This window comes from Micropterus salmoides, unplaced genomic scaffold (assembly GCF_014851395.1).
Source record: "Micropterus salmoides isolate LMB-PRFRI ecotype aquatic unplaced genomic scaffold, ASM1485139v1 Ms_hic_scaffold_20, whole genome shotgun sequence".
Classification (NCBI taxonomy): domain Eukaryota; kingdom Metazoa; phylum Chordata; class Actinopteri; order Centrarchiformes; family Centrarchidae; genus Micropterus; species Micropterus salmoides.
In genome coordinates, this window is record NW_024041151.1 from 18,020,279 (window position 1) to 18,041,657 (window position 21,379).

The 21,379-nt window shown below is 37.9% G+C and overlaps 2 protein-coding genes across 2 annotated transcripts; both read right to left on the reverse strand.

Moving 5' to 3' along the window:
• Positions 1-2,541: 2,541 nt before the first annotated feature.
• Positions 2,542-4,021, reverse strand: LOC119915015 (liver-expressed antimicrobial peptide 2). The gene is made up of 3 exons (XM_038734553.1): positions 3,540-4,021; positions 3,273-3,412; positions 2,542-2,916 (listed from the first exon to the last, which is right to left on the reverse strand). Exons 1-3 carry the CDS (start codon positions 3,603-3,605, stop codon positions 2,883-2,885), a joined length of 240 nt encoding a protein of 79 aa, XP_038590481.1. The 5' UTR covers positions 3,606-4,021; the 3' UTR covers positions 2,542-2,882.
• Positions 4,022-6,225: 2,204 nt separating this feature from the next.
• On the reverse strand, positions 6,226-20,962 carry scarb2c (scavenger receptor class B, member 2c). Its single transcript, XM_038733561.1, has 12 exons — positions 20,706-20,962; positions 19,860-20,017; positions 18,623-18,767; positions 17,718-17,909; positions 17,445-17,536; positions 17,019-17,138; positions 12,554-12,732; positions 12,266-12,384; positions 10,589-10,662; positions 9,667-9,718; positions 8,027-8,179; positions 6,226-7,838 (listed from the first exon to the last, which is right to left on the reverse strand). Exons 1-12 carry the CDS (start codon positions 20,826-20,828, stop codon positions 7,800-7,802), a joined length of 1,446 nt encoding a protein of 481 aa, XP_038589489.1. The 5' UTR covers positions 20,829-20,962; the 3' UTR covers positions 6,226-7,799.
• Between the last annotated feature and the right edge of the window lie 417 nt (positions 20,963-21,379).

Genomic DNA, 21,379 nt, shown 5'->3' on the forward strand with positions numbered 1-21,379 from the left:
TCACTTTATTGGGTACACCCGTTAACACAAATAGCTAATCAGATAATCACATGGCAACAACTCAATGCATTTAGACTTGGTCGAGACAACTTGACTTTGCACAGGCTCACCAACATTGGAAAACAGAAGATTGGAAAAACATTGCCTGGTTTGATGAGCATTTGATTTCTGCTTCGGCATTCAGATGGTAGAGTAGGGAATTTGGCGTAAACATAGAACACCTTTGGGATGTGGTGGAATGGGAGATTTGCATGGATGTGTAGCCGACAAATCTGCAGCAACTGCGTGATGCTATCATGTCAATATGAACCAAAGTTTCTTAATGGAATGTTTCCAACACCTTGTTAAAAGTATGCCACCAAGAATTAAGGCAGTTCTGAAGGCAAAAGGTACTTGCAAGGTGTACCTAATAAAGTGGCCAGTGAGATTATAATGGCATGTTCAAGACAAGAAGGGAAGATTCCAGTGAGTAAAGCAATTGTCATACTTTCTGCGTTCGAGTACATGAGGGATGTCTAGGGTCCGCATGAAGAAAAAAACGTCATCAGAGGGTGTATCTGTAGGGTCTGTGCAGACATCTGCATGCCTCCCATTCTTTGTGACCGCATGGACTTGCACACCCACTACGCTACCAGGGCACCAACCAATCTACTGCACATGTGTAGAATGAGAATAAGAAGTAGTAAATAAGTAAATAAATAATTAACACAAATGTGAATAAATAAAGAAGCAAATTAAAAGAGATATAGCAATTTATGTCTTATTGTATCATTTTATTAATACCTATCAGGTAGGCTGAGTGTAAATAGCAAGGAAACAGGAGTGTGGACCCAAAATGCAGATAGTGGCGGGGTGGATGCAGTTCAAGACGGTTTATTAAGAAAAAAAAAACAGGCTTACTTCTTAGCTCACGGTGAGTCCAAACAAAAGGGAAAATCCTACAAAGGCAGAATACTAAGTCCAAACACGGGTTAAATCCAACAAAAGGTCAAGGCAATCCAAACACAGGGAAGATCCAAAAATCCAGGGAAAGCGAGCACGAGACAGAACACTCAACATACGAAGATAACACCATAAGGACTGAACACAACTGAGGGCAATATATACAAGGACACACCACACACACACACAGGCAGGCAGGGCAATCAATCACAGGTGAGACACATTAGGAATCAAGGTAGACAGGAAACAAAGTTAGACAAAAACACCAAAATTAGATAATAAAACAGGAAGTAACGCTACAGACAATACACAAGGATATATATAACTAAATACAACAGAGAACAAGGAAGCAATGATCAACTAATAAAACCTAAACAAGAACACAGAGGCAATGGGAAAAACAGAAATGTACATTTAACAAAATAACAGAAAAACACCACACATAAATCCAAGGTCGTGACAATAACTACATTTATTTTTTATGTATTTATGTTGCATTTAATAGGATGTTTATTTATTTATTGAAAATGTATTCATTTCAGGATTCATTTTCAGTTGTGGCAGACACAGTCCTCCATACAGATCGCCCCTCAGTGGCGAAAATGAGCAGTTAGTGTTCATCTATTGATGCATCCATTTCCAAGAACAGTCTTACAATATGTACCATGTGGCCCCCGACTATTATATACTGTAGGTACGCTTCATATATAAATCTATAATCCACATGGTCGTAATGCTGTTCCATCGAAAAACGCATCCTCAGTAACCAAGAGTAAGAGTTTGTCTCCTTGTTAATAGCAAATGAGTGAAAGCTCCTTGAGGTCTTCTCTACCACTGAATGTCATACAGGAGCACTGGTGTCTTCCTCATCATTCAAAGTAGGCCACACTATCCACTTGCTTCCCTCTATTTGAGCTGCTCCACATCTGAGGGCCTCAAGGCCTCTTTGATGTGAACAAGGAGGTCTGAGAGCAGCCCTTCAACATGGAATATAATCCAGAGCTCATTGCATGTGAGCATACAGTATATACCAGCACGGGGAGAGGAAGCCTAACCACGTCTGCAATGTTAAACCTGTATATGTACTGAACTGAGCCACAAACACTGGTATTGCAGAGGACAGATATCAGAGGTCATCCATCTTTTTAAGTCTGATCAGCTCTCCTCATCAACACAAGACATTACAGAGTTGACAGCAGCTTTAACATTTGTTCTCTCCAAACCCACCACGAAGAATTTGACTTATTAACACGGTCAAAAAATCCTCACAATTCCCAACTCTACTATAAATTCCAGGACCTTTGACACAGTCACTGTGTCATTTTTCATTTGAATTTCAACATTTTTTGTCCCGGAAGAGCTTTGGGTTGGTGAAGAATTAGGAAGGAATCACAGGATTACATGGCCTTGGATGAATAAATACAGAAAAATAAATTGATTGATAGAGCAGAAGGAACAGTGAGAAAATTTTTAATTTGTTCTGAACCTGTTGACAAACACAATTTGAGCGATAAAACCTCTTAAAAATATTTAAAGTATATTTGAATATTTACATAGTTTACATTATGTACAAATAAATATATATATTAATAACATGAACCAATAAACTCAGAGCACCTCACAAACATTTCATGAACATTTATATTTTCTAATTAAAAACATGTGTTATAGTCAATAGTAAATATCACTATAGATAGAGATATTGACTGTTCATGCATACAGCATTTATGGCTTTGTTTTGCTGCAGTGCAGTGCCAGATCAGATTACTTTAACTGAATGTGTAAGTCTGATAAACGGCCAGCAGGTCTTCAATTCAGACCAGAATATCAGAGCTGTCATTTCATGCAGCGTTCGTTTTGAGACAGGTCACTTTGATCCATAAGGAAGATGTTTGTTGTGTAGAGTCACCCTGAGGGAGTTACGTTTGTGTATCCCTTTGTCAGACGGATTTCCAGAAGGAACAGATATTTCTCCTGTGAAGATAAGGAGCAACTTTATTGCAATGTCATTACTTTCTGACTTTGTCCACAGCATGCAACATGCATGTGGAACTACACAAACACAATGCAGCAATATTATTTCAAATAGTCTGTGAAAACTACATAAAGGAACATTATGTCTATTTAATATCATGTATTGTCATTTAAAGCACACATCTGGTTTCACATTTATGACAAAACATTACAGATTTTAATGTCAAAAGCCCCTAAAGTAATAGGTGATACCTATCAGAAACACAATCAGACTGTTTTCTGTGAATGTAGGCTGATGTGTTTGATAATATTTCTGATGAATTAGGTTTCAAGATCTATGAGCAGCTCTGCTGTACCTGCAGTATTTTGTGCCACACTCTAAGTCATCCCTGCAGCCGGCACCCACAGGCTTCATGCTGTTCCAGCGCCACAGAAGTGACCGTTTGGTCCGCTGGAGCAAACCTTTCCAGTCTTCAGGTACAGGCAGTGAATCAACCTGTAGAGGCAAATATAAGACTGTGATTGACTGACTGATCAAAAAGCCATGCTGTTCTCTATTAGCACAAAGGAAACTCTCCGGACATGAACAGTACCTGGTAATTGTTAACTGATAACTAACTTACCTGAATGGTGCAGATCAGAGACAGAAAAATGGAAAGCACAATGATTTTTTCCTGAAGAGTCCTCATTCTGTTTGCAGATCCAGACCAAGAGAGAAGCTGTTCTGTGCGTTATCTCGTGCCACCTGTATTAAAGGCTTTAATTGGGACAGGGAGGAGTTACTTTTTGACAGATATTAAAGATTAATTTTCCAATTTGTTACTTGACTAATGACTAATGAGTAAGGCTGACCTCAAGTCATAGCCAACAATGCAAACTTCTTTGGACAGTGGTACTTATCAGTTTTATAATGATGATCGAAGTCTGTCTGCAGGGAGCCAAAGTACACTTTAACCCAGTAGGACAATTCCACGTCAGAGGTACTTCAGTGAAACCTTAACATGTGTCATAGAGTGTAGAAATCTCTCCATCCACCCATTTACTTCAACCCTGTAGTCTCCAGCTCGGATCTGACCCCAGGACCTCCATGCTGAGATACCACTGAAGATACATGCATGTTCTTCTCGTGAAGGCTGGAGGTCCTCAGATAGCTTAAATTCTCAGAATGGATGAGGATTTCTGGTCTCCTCTGTGAAGATGCTTCTGGTGGGGGCTGTGCTCTAAGGGCAGTTTCAAAAAAATGTCCGTGTATCAACATATATGGATGGATAAAATCTACTAGAAACAGACATAAATGAAAAGAAAGTTAGGTGGAGCTTCCTGTCCTTCTCTTCCTGTGTTTTTCAAAAAACACACAGACTCATTCATATCTCCCTTTGAATAATAATATACTATTATTATACTACTGACATTTTACTGCAATCAGATGAATTTAATAGGAAAACCACAGAGCTGTGAGCATTTGATGTGACTCAAGAGCCAGTCACACAGACCCAGCTGAAATACAGGCAGCCAGTACTAGTTTGCAGTTCCAGGATTAATTGCCAGTCTTTATACTAAGCTACGCTGACCACCTCCTGGCTTTGACTTGTTATGTAGCATAACTTGTAGGCATGAGAGTGGCATCAAAATTTTCATCTGTCTGCAAGGAAGCAAATAGGCTTATTTCACAAAACAATTCTCCTATTTAACAAACTCCTATTTTGAGCCTTAAACATGGAGCAGAATGACCATAACTTGCATTTATTAATTTTTAAACAATTTCATCCTCAAAGTTTGTCCTACACAGTAATGGAAATGGGTAAACACAACTTTGAAAGTACTAGTGGTATTAAAAATGTAGGTATGACTCTTATAGGCCAGCAGCATCAACCCAGAACTGTGAACCCTAATCATAATAACCATGAGTGCATAAGTGCAAATGTAACTTGAGGCAGCTTTGATTGGGGTTAACCACAAGCAAAAAGTTTTGGAAAAAAAAATCCCATACCTCTGTAGTAGCTCCTCATCTCTGTTTGAGGCTAGTGAGGCTACATTAATCACTACTAGCATGACACATCTCCCATACATCTCAGACCGAATGGCAATCTGTCCAGCTGCATTATGGGTAATGTAGAATGCATGGAATAAGAAAGAAATCTCTTGTTCTGTTGCATTGATTTTTATGGCGGGCAGATGGGCTTACATTCTCCTGCAAAATTTCTTAATAAACCTTGGAATTAATTTTTCTGTTGATGATAGAAACTCTTCCAGGCCTTGAGGCAGCAAAGCCCCAGACCATGACCCCCTCCAACATACTTCACAGTTTGGATGAGGTTTTGATGCGATGTACCTTTTTTCTTACACACCTAGGGTTGTGTGTTCCTTCAAAACAACTGAACTTTGGTTTCATTTGTCCACAGGATATTTTGCCAGTACTGCTGAGGAACATCCAGGTGCTCTTTCCCAAACTTCAGATATAACAATTTTTTTTTTTTGTACAGCAGTGGCTTCCTCTGTGGTGTCTATTCTTGATTAGTGTTATTGTAGAGTCATCAACAGAGATGTAGGCATGTTCCAGAGATTTCTGTAAGCCTTTAGTTGACACTCTAGGACTCTTCTTAACCTCACTGAGCATTCTGTGCTGTGCTTGTGCAGTCATCTTTGCAGGATGGCCACTACTAGGGAGAGTAGTAACAGAGTTGAACTTTCTCCATTTATAGACAATATAATGAGAATAGCTAAATTAAAATTGATGTGTTTTTACAGGGCAGGGCAGTTCCAACCAACACCTCTAATCTCATCTCATTGACTCCATGTTTGCAGACTATTGACTCCATTTAGCTTTTGGAGAAGTCATTATCCTAGGGGTTCACATACTTTTTCCACCCTACACTTTGAATGTTTACATGGTATGTTACAAAAAAACATATAATTGTGTGCATGGTTTTTTTTAGCCAACTGTGTTTGTCTATTGTTATGTGTTTGTGTTTGTATGTATGTTATGATGAATTTATGCAGAAATCCAGATAATTCCAAAGGGTACACATACTTTCCCCTGCAACTGTATATGGCAGATTTAGGTTAGGTGTTCTTTCAAAATACTAAAGTGCTCTCTACAACTACTAGCTATAATTACAAAAGTTTTAATACCACCTTTCAACATCTGCAAATGATAAATTAGTCAGACCAACCCCTGAAGCTCATCATAAGAGAATTCATGATTTACTGATGACCTCTACACAAAAAGGAAAAAGTGTATGAAAGTAAGTGATAGTGCACTTTATCAAATCATTGTTCGATGTGTAATGGAAGAAATACAAACACGCCTTTGGTGAATATGAAGCAGGTTTATTGAATTTGTAAATGAAAAGATGCTGTGTAAATTGTTAGATATGTGACCTATTGAGAGTACGTAAACAGTCATTACAAATTGATTTTACTGTATGTATTGTAATGTAAACAAATTACTTTTACATATAAAATAAAGACAACAAAAACACAAGACAACCTGTCAGTAATGTGAGTGAAACAGTGGTTATTCAAATTACATTATTCAAACAAAAGTGACTATTATAGTGACATTCTGTGTAGTGTTGGACATAAAATCAATTGCATTTTAAGAACAGGTCAGCTCCAGCCCAATAAAAAAAACATGTTTTTAAATAAAGTCACAATAATGCTGATAACGCTGTTTTGAAGTGCAGACTTTAACCATGAGAACACGGACAACTCCTAGTGGTTGAAAGGCAAAACCTTTTTTTTGTATTTCAGCAAACATTTATCAGTAGTAGTGGCATGATCTTGTTCATCCACCGATTTTAGCATAATATCAGTAGAAATTCAATGAATGAATGAGGGGAAAGAAAACATCCTTCACACCATCATGAGGCAAGACATCATACACCACACCAGGAAAAAGCCTTGACTACTGCTGAAGTAATACTATTTGGATGTTATTCCACATTATACTAATGAGATGTATTGTGAGTAACAGGATTTCCACTGAAGGCTACGACACAGTACGTAGTTTTAAAAGGAAGCTGATCCGGTTCACTACAGAATCAGAGCTCCAGCCAGCCCAAGAGACTGAAAGGAATGTCTGAACAAAAACCATCAAATGTTATATTCTCACAAGATGCAACTCCTTAGACATTAAAATTACATGAGAAACGTTTTCTGACATTTAAGGAAACATAAATAATATTCATCACATTAAAATTAAAGCATTATGCCAGCAGTTGTTTTGCACACCTTGACTTTGTTATTCACTTTGCAACAATTCAGAAATGTCAAATGATGTTACAAAATTATTAAAAAGCATTTCTCTCTTGCAAAAGCTGTGTAAGCCTCCTTACTAACGCCTCAACAATCTCTCCAGATCGTATTGGCCCACTTTTAAAAACACATGCTGACGGTATTCTTTTGTCACTATTTCAGTTCTGTAGTCATTAGTCATTTGGATACAAACACAAACACACAGAAAAAATGGACTGTGTTCAAATAATGACACTTAAGAGTATTTAACTTAAATCCCCGGAGGTTAGTTCACTTCAATTCTGGCTCTCCAGATAATTCAAATTCAGATTTGGTAGTATTCAAATCATTCAGTAAAAAGCAAAATAGATTCAATTTAAGAATTCATTTTTTTAAAAATGGGGATTTTAGCATCATTTCTAGACTTGAAAGGAAGACATGACATTAACAACCCCAACTCTGTAAAGAGTCCTCTCCACTTTTTTTCCTAAAACTTTAGATAAAAAAAACCAGATTAAAAGGTGGAAAGGTTATCAATGGAAACTGTTACTTGGGGATTAATGGTAAATACTGCAGATCCATTGAAGCCTTGAAATATTGAATTATACTGCAAACATGGCAATTCTCCTTTCACATCCTGTTTGGTGCTATGACGAGAGCAGGGGCTGTCGTTCAGCAGCAGTGCTCTGGAAAATGAAACCAGACACAAAAATGTTACCTTAAGACAATGAAAAATATGCCTATGAATTGACACAGTTACATAAATATTTTTAATGTACAATCATACATATTTAACTTTAACATTGACCTTATTTATTTGCAACTATAACATTATCTCTGCAAGAAAAAGTACTCAAATTAAATAGGCATTCACCTCAGGCACCTTCTGTCGACACATCAGGAACATGAAGACTCCTCCCAGGACGATTCCTAGACCAATCAGCATGAACGGAATGTTCACCACGACATTCTCCTTGACACCAATCGCCTTCAGCTTCAGGACTGATGAGTCGTCGATGACAACGCTCTGAGAAGACGGCAGGAGGGCAAGATTAGAGATCAGCGTAACATAAACACGCTGCCCGTTAGTGGTGTTACACGGACATACACCACGTAAACACTACACCCATCATCACTTTAAAAAAACAAAAAAAAACATTTAGTTCATTTTTACTCATCAGCGCCTACGCTTATCAAACAAATTATAATTATAAGCTAAAAGTGTCTGCTCCATACAGCAGCAGCAACAGAGTAACAGGAGCATAGACAGAATATGAAGATTGATGATGTGTCTGCACTGTACAAAATGAAGCTAAAACATCGTAATACGAGCGCTGCCAACTTGCGCTGGTGACATAATTTGGAGCCAGAGTTTGCGCAGTAATGATCAGAGTTGGTCCGTGGTCTTGAGGTCCCACACATGCACCTAACCCCCTTTTTGCAGCATCAATTAACTAATTAAAACCTATCTGATGAAGGTGGCAGCATCTGGAAGCCACACCTCTAATCTACACACACACTGTGCGGTTTTAATATTGCAACCAGGTGTGTGCTTGAAATCATGAGCAAGCAAACCCCGTCACGTGGAGACAGATTCCCCGGAGACTGCTTCTCACAACATGCTAGAAACTCCCTGCAACATTATACTGATATTTTTATTAGCTTGAGGTTGAACTTATCCTTACTGGTTGAGGTGGAGTCTATGTTGTGCTGGGAGCCAGTTGTTTTGTGGTGTTAATGGCCTGCATTTCATTAGCTGCGGTGTTGTCACTGTAGTCAGAAAGAGACTCGGGAGCGAGCATGCAGCTAAATCCTGAACCGATACCTTCACATAAGAAGCAATATAGTGGCTGTTCCAAGCAACAAAGAAAACAGGCATGTGGTCCATTTCTAAGTGAGGCTATAGCCCACTGACAAATAGCCAGTAAAAAATGTAGTAATAATAATAAAAAATTTAATTGAAAAGCTACAAGTAGCCCCTTTAAATATCACAATTAGGCAATCAGTCAAATTATGTTGACCTTTCTTTGCTTTCATACTAGTTAGGTGTTTTCATAAGAGTGTGTGCTTCACATTAGCCGCTACTTACAAACTGTCAACTATCCAAAAAGTTTTATTCTCACATCTACAGTGTGTCTGATAAGACACAACAGCAATTAATTCCCAGCTAATCTAAACAATTTCAACATTATTATTATTGTTTACAGAATAAATGCATTTTGATGTGGGACAACTAGTGTAATGTTTAAAATGTGAAATTCAGTAATGAGATGTGTCCCTTCAAAAACATGTTAATGATGCAGACATCATCACATGATATTAAGTGTCATTCCATAACACAGACACCGTTTGTGACAGACAGATGGAGGAACCAAGTGTGGAAAAGGTCAATGAAACTTAGGGTCAATGAAGAATATGCGTATTTTGATTTGATTTGGATTACGGGTGGTGTGTTTAGTCTATCGTAAAACTGTGTGTGTGTGTGTGTGTGTGTGTGTGTGTGTGTGTGTGTACCTCATTGAGATAAACCACAGGAAAGACCACTGTCCTCATGTTTCCTGTTTGACTGAAAGAAAAATGTAATTATTCACAATGTCTTACCTACTATCATAATAATGCATTTCATGGTCCTTATTAGTAATCTGCACATTCGCCTTTAAATTAATAAATAAATGCCAAAAAGACAAGTCTGCGAACGACTAAATCTTTCTGGGCATCCTGTTCACTATGTACATATATAGTGTACATTTAGTTTGTCTACCAATAGTTTAACAACATGTACATCTGTTCTTTGTCTGGACTCAAGACTATTATCGCCGTTTGTTCCTTCGGATACAAAATAGATGCATAACAACTGAGCCATGACTGGCCAAAAGTCCATTCAAAATGATGATGGTGGCATAACCACTTTACACTTATCTTACTGGCAACCCTTCCTAGACTGAGGTAGTCATACAGCTAGGACAACTTCATCAAAGCCCATAGGGCAGTGAGGTTTATGACAAAAGGTGCAGCACCCAGTGTCAGCGTCCATCATTTGGGGCCCTACCCAACCCTGTGGTAGGACTGGTTGGCTGTACAACATGACTAATGAGGAATCACCTAATTTTAGAAAACATGTGATACATTAAACCATATTTATTTACAGTAGATAGCTTAATCTTTCATGTGCTGCTGGTTAGAGTATTCTTATATAAATTATTCCAGAGAAATATGGCAGAAGGAAAAGTGCGGCAACCAACTCCAGCCTCCCCTTCACAGGAGAAGGTATTCATGTTTTTTTGAATGGCCAGGATAACATATATCTAATAGTTATTTACAAGAATTTGTCTGTCACTGTAAACAGAGACTCCAGTCTGCTCTGTAGTTCAGACACTTCACATAACAATGGCAGTATCTTCACTACAGAGATGGATGGAAGCGATGAGTTGATTACCTGAAGGTGGGGATTTTCTCAACAAACACGTTGACCTGGAGTCGCTTTGCTGCTTGCAGGATGATTCCTGTAAGCTGCAAAACAGAATTAAACTTTTTTTGGGAACCCGTGGTTTGAGGGAAACTTAACAGTGCTGACATGTGCGCAGGACTACACCACATCTGTCACTCCTGATGTTTGAACATCACCACCAATACCACATGTGGTCGAGACACTATGTATTATGTCCAAGATCTTTATGATATTGTAATATTTTATACTTTATGATATGAGAGCTAATACACTAGCCTACACATACCATCTATACACACACACACACACACACACACACACTAGTGAATTTTGCAACAGAGATGTATCAGAGTACATCTTTATTTTAGGCAGCCCAAGTGAAAATCACAGCCCTGAAGGTGGCAGTGAAGGCAGTTTTCTCCACTCATGAAGTTGCACAGGGCACTCCAACCCAGCATTTATGACAGAAGGCGCAGGACTTTGACCAAACTCAATAATCTCATGCAGTGGCACAAATTACAGTAGAGGAGGGACGATGAAACAGACAAAACAGTAGCTTGTTTACTGGTTTCCAAATTGATTTCAACGTATAAAGCCACCAACCTTACACGCTGGTGTTAAAGTGTACGTGACTAAAATGAAAGAGTGTGTGTCACATTTGCATGCTGGGTTAGGCAAAGGTTCTTGTCAACATATTTTTTAATAACCTCAAGACTCAAACAGAGCTCTGTCTAATAAATAGACTTTAATTTATTTATGTCTTCAACTGTCTGTCTTTGTAGTCCATCTGATTTTTATTTACTTATTCTTATTACTTATTCATTTCTCAAATGTACTACATTATAGTAATAGTAACACCACTTCCAAATTGCCCTAACTCAAAGTATAAGGCTGAACAACAAATCTCCAGCGACATATTGTGCTCCTGAAAGTGTCTGCTTCCCTTTATCAAGGATTTACTACAGGCTCAGCCAGGTTATTACAGTATTTCACATGATAAGAGCTGTTAGAGCTTATCTTTGGTGACAGCTCCGTTCCATGTACTGCTTTAATTTTTAACCATTGTAAAAAAAGAAATAAAACTTGCTGTTTTGTGGGTAACAAAGCTGAGAAAGTTCACCATCTAGTGGTAAACGTGAATATCACTGTCACCAACGTTTTCTACATGGAAAAAATTAACATGCGAGTATAATGTAGAGAAAGGCTCAACAAATGAGTCTCCCTTTGCTCAGAAACATGTTGCTTATCGTTTCTTAACGTGGATGTTTGACCTTCACTGTGCAGAATGACGTATGTGCACAGTCTAACACTAGAAGGCTGTTTTCCCATTCATCTGCTAAAGAGGGAAAGTTTGAAAGAGGGAAGTAGAAACTTGAACTCTTCCAGGTCACAAACACAGAGTGGTCTTTTCAGTGATGTAAGAGACATCTTATTCCAGCAGTTCAACTTTTAAAATGCAAAACACATTACCATATTCTTAGATTGTGGATTTTTCAATGTGTGAGAAAAATAGATGTAACATTAAGAATCTTTAACTAGCTCATTTAATTTTTTTGAGGGTAAAAAAAAATATCAGATACAAATTATTATTCCAAGTAAAGTATTTTCGTATGTCTTAAAACATGTCTGGGGATGCTCTTTAAGAATTAAAGTTGTAATTCCTACCGGATTGATATCAATCAAAGTCTGGTGCTGCTCCTTGTTAGGCCTCATGCCAAATACATCCTGAACAAATTTCTCATCTGCCTGGTAGAAGTGTGGCGAGGACATTATGATGGGAGCTCCTGATCACGCAAAAAAAGATTCAGTTAGAATAACGTTATGAAAGATATTCAGCAGAGCAGATTTAAAAAAACAACAGTTCTGATGAAGATCCAGGACTGAAACAGCTTCCCATGTGACAGGATGATACCTTTTTTTGTGTGTTTTTCTATCCAAACCAGCTGTTCTCACCTTGTTTACATGTGCTGACATTCAGAAGGCCAGAGCCCAGGCAATTTCCAGCAGGGACACAGAAGCCCGCGTTGGCTGGGTTCACGGTCATATTAGCAAACACCATGCTAGGGGGACTGAAGCGATACCCAGGGATCCCCTTCACTGTCACGTCCTCCTCATACTTGGCGTACAGAGACCTTGGAAACAGAGTCAGATGCAGGTTAATCTTTGCAGGCCCAAATGAATTCTGTAAAGCTGAAAGTGCAACAAAAAGGGTTTGCATAAATGTTGCACATGAGCTCTGTGGTAAGCTGATTTAGGGAAAACCTGGAAAAAACAGGTTTAAAAGTGTCTAAAAGGTTCTGCTGGTCTTTGACAGGCTACTGCCTCATGAACCTTGGCTGCCTTTCCACAATCTCAATTGAAATCCACATGCTGCACTATCAGTTCTGATTTCAAAGAGAGCTGATATTAGTTGTTTAAAGCAGCACTAAATACAGTAGGTAGTAAGCTAACAGTGAGCCTTTTCCAAGAGGCCAACACTGGCCAGCAAAGCAAACAGCCGGGCTAAATTGGTATCATTAATCCCATTACCAGACATGAATAATGCTGTGGAAAAAAGCTTAGGAAGACATTCTTAGGACGACTGAGGGGAGAATCAGTTCACTAACCAACTCAAGCCGGTCAGGTAAGATCAGAAAACTGACAGCTCAGCAAAAGAGGAAGCAGAAAACCATCCTTTGTTGCTTTATGGTCAACTGTGCTCAACAGAAATGAATGACAAAATTCAATGAAGTGTCCAAAGCTGTTGTTGAACATGAGCACATCCATACGATTTGGAAATACTAATGGCTACAACAACACATAAAATATATATACTGTATATAATGATGTTAGTTCATGCCCAATTACCTTCGTGGATACGTTTGATCTGACTGCAATCATTTTGTATAATTGTTAGATTCCACAGTCAAAGGAAGTTTTGCAGTTTTGCAATTATTTACATGTTTATATTTAATCATATGTGCTTCTATTCTTAATACATTATGTTTAATTCAGGTCTACTAAAAATTACAATTACATTTTTTTTGTTTGTTACCTGTAATGCGAAATGAAGAAATACACACATCACTTTCAGCACTGACTGCCGACACTCAACAACACTAGTTCAGGGCTATGAGTAGCTGCAGGTGCACAGTGGAGCTGCACAGTTTTCCAACTGTGTTGTGGACTTTTGGAATATACAGATACAAAGAGGCCTTTTGTGTTGAAATGGGATGAGGCAAATCAACTTTCAACCTAAGCAAAAGGTACAATAATGAATAAAAGTCCATGGCTATCTAGACCAGTTGTTGAATTCTGTCACTTCCATTCAGCTTTTCGAATGAGATCATTTGCATACAAATTAGAGCCCGACCGATATGGGATTTGTAAGTCCGATACCGATTTTAATATTTGAGGATTTCAAAATCCGATAGCCAATATATCACCCAAAATTATTTTTCTCCATTATTTTAAGAAACACATAACATAAACAAAGATTATCCCTAACATTTGTTATATTGAGACCTCTCCAAGATACCATGACATAATGCAGTTTAAAAATAAACTTTTATTGTTAGAAATAGAACTTTGAACAAAAGTACAAAAATATATATTAAAGTTTTGATAAATAAGAGTCAAATGTATAAAACTACAGAAAGCATTTTTAAAATATATGATTTTTTATAAATAATAGAGTACTACTACAAATGAACATTAAATTAAATATTGTATGTATTGTGGGGGGCAGCGAAACAGAAACAATAAAAAATACCAATATAGTACTACTACTGAAAATAATAATGAAACCATATATCATCTCTCATGTCATTGCTACCATAATAATGATAAACAGGGCTCTCCTATATAGGCAAATCATTTTTTGTCTTGCAGTAGTTACCTTACATATAATCTGCCATGATGACTACTTTCTACATCTAGTTTATCACCTGCACTCTGTTAATTCCATCCAATGCTACAGAAACCATTTCCTAACAACCTTCTGGCTCTATGATACAGAGACACAGAGGAAATGCTGCCCTTGAATTAATCTATTACTACATGATTACATGTCTTCAACGAGGACCTGCAACTGTGTGTAAGATACTTGTTCAGCTCATGTTTATTCACAAGTCCCCTCTGGTTTAATAATTTCTGACACACCGACTGTAACTAGAGACACTACAGTTTAATCGCTCATTAACGTTAGCGGTACTTCATTGATAAGCACGGCATTAGCTTTGTGGCAAATTTAGCAACAGGCAGCATTTGCTTCTATTGGTGATAATATTTAGAAGTAATAAATTAGAAAGAAATGAGGACTGGTTGCTAGTACTGCCCAACTGTTTCAGAAATAAATCTACAATCACGTCTGTCAGCAGCGTAGCCTCCTCCGTAACATTAAACACACTGCTGTGAGCCCAGAGAGGGCAATGAAAAACAGGATGGTTAGCAAGTCTGGTCTTTGAAGAGGAGAAGTGATGAGGGCTATTTTTATTACTAATTAAGTTATGTAATTGGCGTGACAACTCACCGGGAACACTGAGTGTGAGGGCTACCAGCAGCTACTCACTGTAGCTCCGGCAGAGCTGGTTTTCTGATGATTTATGCTGCCTTGTCAAAAAATGCTACCTTAGCGCAATAAGTCTATTGAGTTACTCTGCCCTATCGAAAAATGCTACCTTATGTGTTCCCATTTCCAGTCCCATAAAGGTATAACTCTCACAGTATTATGACATCTTCTGTTTTTTGATTACATTGTAACATCCTTTCAGGGGTAGCGTATTCTGATCGACTAATATCCCCTATCAAATAATGCTCCCACAACAGAATCATTTTATATTGCACCACTGCTCACTCCATGTGTGCTGTAAGGAGATAAGCAGTATGTTCAAACCTTATATTATGCCATCTTTATTTAAGATTTCAGGGGTAGCATATTCTGATAGACTAATAATTATTTTTTGCTTTGATATTGCTGACGACCAGCCACTGTCTCGATGGCATGTCCAACAGCAAGGTTGCACAGATTTATGGGCGTGGAAACAGACCACGCTTATGGGTCATGCGCATGCGTAGAACCACTAAGTAGCACATCTCGATTGTATGAATGCACCGATTGTTTGGTCACCGAAATTTATTTGCCAAAAATAGCAAAAAACAGCACTTTCGGTGTTCGGCCTAATAAGTCAAAAGACCTTTTACCGATCAATTACATTGACATGTCGGCAGTGTGGAAGCATTCCAAAGTGTCAGAGAAAGACGCAAAAATCGCTGTTTGCAGACACATCCACACCATCTGTGGCTGACTTCTTAGAAAAGGCAAAAAACGTTCTGACCCTCTTTGAGTGTTTCTGTCACTCATTTCTGAGAAGGCGATTAAGCTAGCCGCACCTAAACTTGGAGTGCACACATATTCGAGCGTTTATGGTAACTGAAACGGACCACTGCGAGCTGACAGGCAGGTTAGCGACTTTATCATGTCAATTTCTCTCTTTACAAAGACAAGTGTTGCAGTATGAGAGTTCTACCTGAAGAGAGGCTGTGAAGCCTCCATGCTGCGCGATACGAGAACCACATACGACATTATTTATCAAATTGGTTCGGACTTGATGAATTTAGCGCGAAATACACATGTGACAACGTACAGTTTTCAAAATAAGGTGTCTGTACGGTATGGAAATAAGATTAATTGGATTATATTCACAGAAAGTATAAAACATATAACATGTGTACATTAAAAGTGCATGGACACATGTAATTTACTTTACCGGACCCTCTTGGGCCTCGGACCCACTCACCATAGTCTCTCCAAATCCTGTGGGAAACACTGAGTAAAAATCACATTTTGACTATTTAATTTATACAATGGTAAAAAAAAAAATAAAATTGTATAATGTGAATGTACTTGTTCGGCAAATTTTTTCATTATATTCTGTTTCGGCCAAGAATTTTCATTTGAGTGCATCCCTACTCTGATGGAGATATATCTGTAAGTAGCTTACATCGGCCGATAATATCTGCAAAACGATAAACTGGTCGGGCCATAATAAAAATGTTTGGCTTTGTGTTTCCCTGTTGCATATTAATGTTTAAAAATAAAAACCAAACATCCTTCAACATTAATTAACTGTCTTCACTAAACTTTATCGTTACAATATGTAAGCCTACACGACACTGTTAGAACAAGCTATTTAAAATAAATCTATGTGCAGCAGAGCAAGAGGTGAAACACTGTTTCATAAAGTGCACGTGCAAATTTTTTTAAGATTGACAGTCCTTTGCCAAAGACCGCATCATTTCGATGAGCAGCCACTGAAATTAACATTGATTGAAATTGTTAATCGCATTTGTATGTATGTATGTATGATTGTATATATATCTTCAAGTAACATTTCATGAGTGCGACAGACCTAGACGTATGTAGTCTTCGTCTACTCACCTGCAAAGATCGGAGATGAACATGTAGAGTGTCTCGTTCTTGGTGACGATTGGATGGAAAGACGCTCCATTGGTTCCATTGATCATATTGCACTCATCAGATGTCCACCAATTCAGTGAACTGCATGAGTACACACAAATATTTTCTTTTTTTATCAGTAATATATCATCTATGTATTTAAAAACCCAGGAGTTTCAGGCAATTTAAATGCACAGCACACACCCACTGAATATTTTTTTATGTGTCTATGCTTTTAATCATCATATATAGTGTGGGCTTGTAATATATTAAAACCGAATATCTTTGTAGGTCCGAAAAAAGCTGCAGCTGCTGTTGCAAGTCCATTTAAATTGCATGTAATCAGTGATTTACACAGATTGGTTCAGTCATTGTCGTTTTGTGCTGGAGGTGAGTGGAAACAATTACCTTTCACCGTTCCATGTATCCACTCTTGCAAAGTCCTTGTAGTTTTGCTGTCCAGTGAAAAACACATATTCACCGTCATTGGAAGCATTGTTCTGAAAGAAAGAAAAGGAATATTTTCAACTAACAGCTATCCAAAAAACAAAACACAGACTCTTTACAATAATCAGAAACTTTGGATTTGATGTAATTCTAATAATGTTTCTGTTTTTATGAATAAACACACTTCAGTCTGTACAAAGTACACAATAACATATTCCTAAGCTTAAATAAGACCTTGTAGAAGAGCCCGAAAACATCATCCAGATCAGGTTGTATAACTCTGAGGGCTTTGAGCAGGCCGTCTTCATATCCCCACAGCAGCTCCCCCACTGTGCGGGTGGTGAACAGGCGTTCACCTGTGCCCCTCATGTAGGCAGAGATCACATTGGCCACAACAGAGTGATCCTTGAATTTCTCCATCACAGTCTACCAGGAAAAATAAGGGAAGCACTAAATTGTATAAGTTCTATAAAGAAGACTAGGTAATAGAATTAATCATTAACTAATTAAAATGTAAAAAAAAAACAAATAAAAAACCCACACACACAGTATAGGGTAGTTTTTGTAACAGTAAAAGGAAATCACGTGTAATAAAGCAAAATAAATATTAACGCTGAAGAGTACAGAATAGGATTACTAGATAAAACCGACTCAATTACATGTACTAAACTTTAAAGGGTACAATTTCTGTGCCAAGTAAAGTTTAATTGTTATCAGCGGAAGATAGAAAAAAAAAAAGAGACAAAACATGAATCATTTGAATAACACACAATATAAATGTAACAACACTTTTTAGACAATCCCTTTATTCTTTTGTGGATACCAAAATCATCTCATAACCTTTAGGGAAGGCAAAATGCCTACTTATGTTATAAATAGCTATTATGTTGTGTGTTGTTACTCCATGGCATGAAGTACTTCTTATTTGATTAACAAGTACTTGTTGTTCCATAGAAAACATATTAATTTATTGATCTCTGAACTTAAAAGGATTACTTAAAATATTAATAAAACACAACGTCCTTGTCTGTATGTTGCTGCCCAATAAAATAAATTAATTAAGTGAAATAAAGTGAAAATAACACTACTGTGACTCAATGGTGTATTTTCAAACAACTTCGTAGATTTCTGAAGCTCACCATTGCAGGGATGTTGACTGTCCTGATGAGGTCACTCTCTGGACCTCGGGACATGTTAAGCTGGAATATGTAAGTCTTAGTGTTGACAGCTGTTACTTTAGTGCCATTATCTTGGAAGTTTACTTGCTCCATAGGCCGGTACTCTCTATGTAGAAAAAAACAGAAGAACTGGGTTAAGGTTGAAAGAAGTTAGTTGTGTGATAGTTCCTCAAAAAAAAATCTTAAAAATGTTTGTTCGGGATGGCCTTATATCGCTATTTTTCTAGATATAGTATCAAGCCCCATTCACAACAATAACAAAATGTTGCATTAGCAACATATAATACACAAAATTAGGAATGGTATGATTCATCACCTTTTACAACAAACAAGGATCTCACATTAACTATACATGCAGTATCAGCACCTCAGACTGCAGAGAATTGGAAGTTCTGTATTAAAAATCATAAACATATATGTATATATACACATTTTTTCAGCATAAATGTAAAAAGTTCAGAAGTGAGTAATAATGGCTGCATGAGGTGACTAAAACTGGCAGAGTTTAACTGATCAGTGGTTCAGAGTAGAACATGTGTTACTGTTGCTCAATGCCAAAAAAACATAAGAAACCCATCTCAGGTGTGTGGTACGAAATCTACCAAAGTTGGGTTTATACAATAATATGAACTTCAAGATTCTACACACATGTAAATGACCGACAGGGGTATTTTAACTATTGGATTGGCAAATGAAAACTTGTGCCACTGTTACAATATGTTAGGGACCTGCCTGCTGGCACAGTAGAATTCTTATTGGCAGATAAGAGGGAGGTAAAAATAGACGTAACTCAGTGATGCAGTTCTTATTTCTCAGCGAGACAAACTGGCAGCTGTACAAAGCTACTGTGTCTGTCATTGCTGAGAGTGAAGAGGCAAGCTGCCTCAAGCTAGCCAGAGACAGGGCAGCACTATGATCTCTCTGCTTCTGCATTCTGTCTTTTTTGAAAAGACAATACTTTAGTGATGGCAGAAACATATTGTCCCCTATTTACAGTATATACTTTATCTTACTGCAAAATGGAACAAAATGCAAAAAAACATTCTGAGTGATACCATTTGCACTGTTGGGTCCTGTTTTTCCTCTTGTTTCAGTTAACCCTAACCCTAACCTAGTCATCAGCTTTGTGGCACCTTTATACATTAAGTGATGACAGAAAATGTTTCCATAGCAAGTCGTTCTCCTATTCCTCTCTCACCTATATGTATATGGTCCAATCTCCACCACCGCGGGCCTGTCCCCATCCAGCACCTCCAGGGGATTGGTCAGATTAAAGAAGTAAAACTGCATGTAAATCGGGGCTGGTGGATTCTCCCAGGCCTCAAACGCCTCTGTGCCATTCTCCAAAACTATTTCCTATGTGGGACAAGGGGCAGTGGGTTACTTGTCCTGCAGAGTTGAGAAAAACGACTTCAGACAAACAGTTAGTCTGCTGCTGACTAATCTATCATGGAATCATGTGACAAAATCAGCCGCTGCACAAATCTGCTGAATGTGGTGAAATCCTCGGGTTACATACAAGGACATATAATTTTTTTCACATTAAACTAACGTTAGGCTAATTAGCTGAGGACATCACGAAGCAGGGAGAGAGAGATATTTCATCCCCAGCAGCTAAAAGTATACATTAGCTCATTAAAATGACTAAATAATTGTCCATGTCTGTATCGGCAGCACCATTCACAACATGTCTAATTTAGTGAGTCGGTTGAAATAATATTCCCAAATGTGACTCATTAGTATAACATTCACCTTCACCTTCGTCAGCTAAAGGCCTTAACGTTACTTAAAGCTGTCCAGCAAACATTTTCATTATTAAACTCAGCGGCGAAATCCAAACAACTTTGCTGTTTTGTCAAAGCACGCTAGCTGACATTTACTGTCACCAATACAGTTTATGGTCTAACGTTAGATTATTAGCGACCAATACAGTTTATGGTCTAACGTTAGCTTATTAGCGACCAATACAGTTTATGGTCTAACGTTATTAGCTACCAGCTAACGCTAGCTATTGTAAAACATTAGGCTGAATAAGAATGCTCACCTTTTTAACCTCTGACTGTACGAAATGTGGAAACACATTAGACAACACCAAAGAAATACCCGCGATCAAAGTCAGCATGGAAAAAAGTCCGACACTGTAAATACAACAGGATTTTAGTTGCATGATGAAACAGCAGCCTGATATCTGATAATTTATTAATCTGATAATTTATTAATCTGATAACAGCAGTTGTGGCATTAGCTACTGTGTCTACGCTGTGTTTGTTTTGTTTTCATCGACCAGGAACTTGCTCGACGGCACAAAGACACACATCCGGAATGAAATAGTGGCATACAAACACTTCCGCTTTCCCTCGAGAGTCGACGGCTTCCTGGAGCATGCAGCCGTGACGAATACACCACAGTGATATATTTAGAGTAGCCAAATTAGTGTAAGTTGTAATTTATTATGCTAAAATGTGACTGTGCTCTAACGCTCACCAGATGTGGGCAGAATAATATTTTTCCACATTAGCTGGACGTTGAAGGTCAAATGCAGGGAAAATATCTGTCTTGCAGATAACAACTCTTTGTTTTAATCACATGGGCGTAACGTCATTAATGAAACAGCCCTTTGTGGACCATTTTGTTACAAACAGACACTATTGATTTGAGTATACTGTGTAGTTATGTAGTATTTACGTGTGAGATACATCACTGGCTTTAATTCATTTG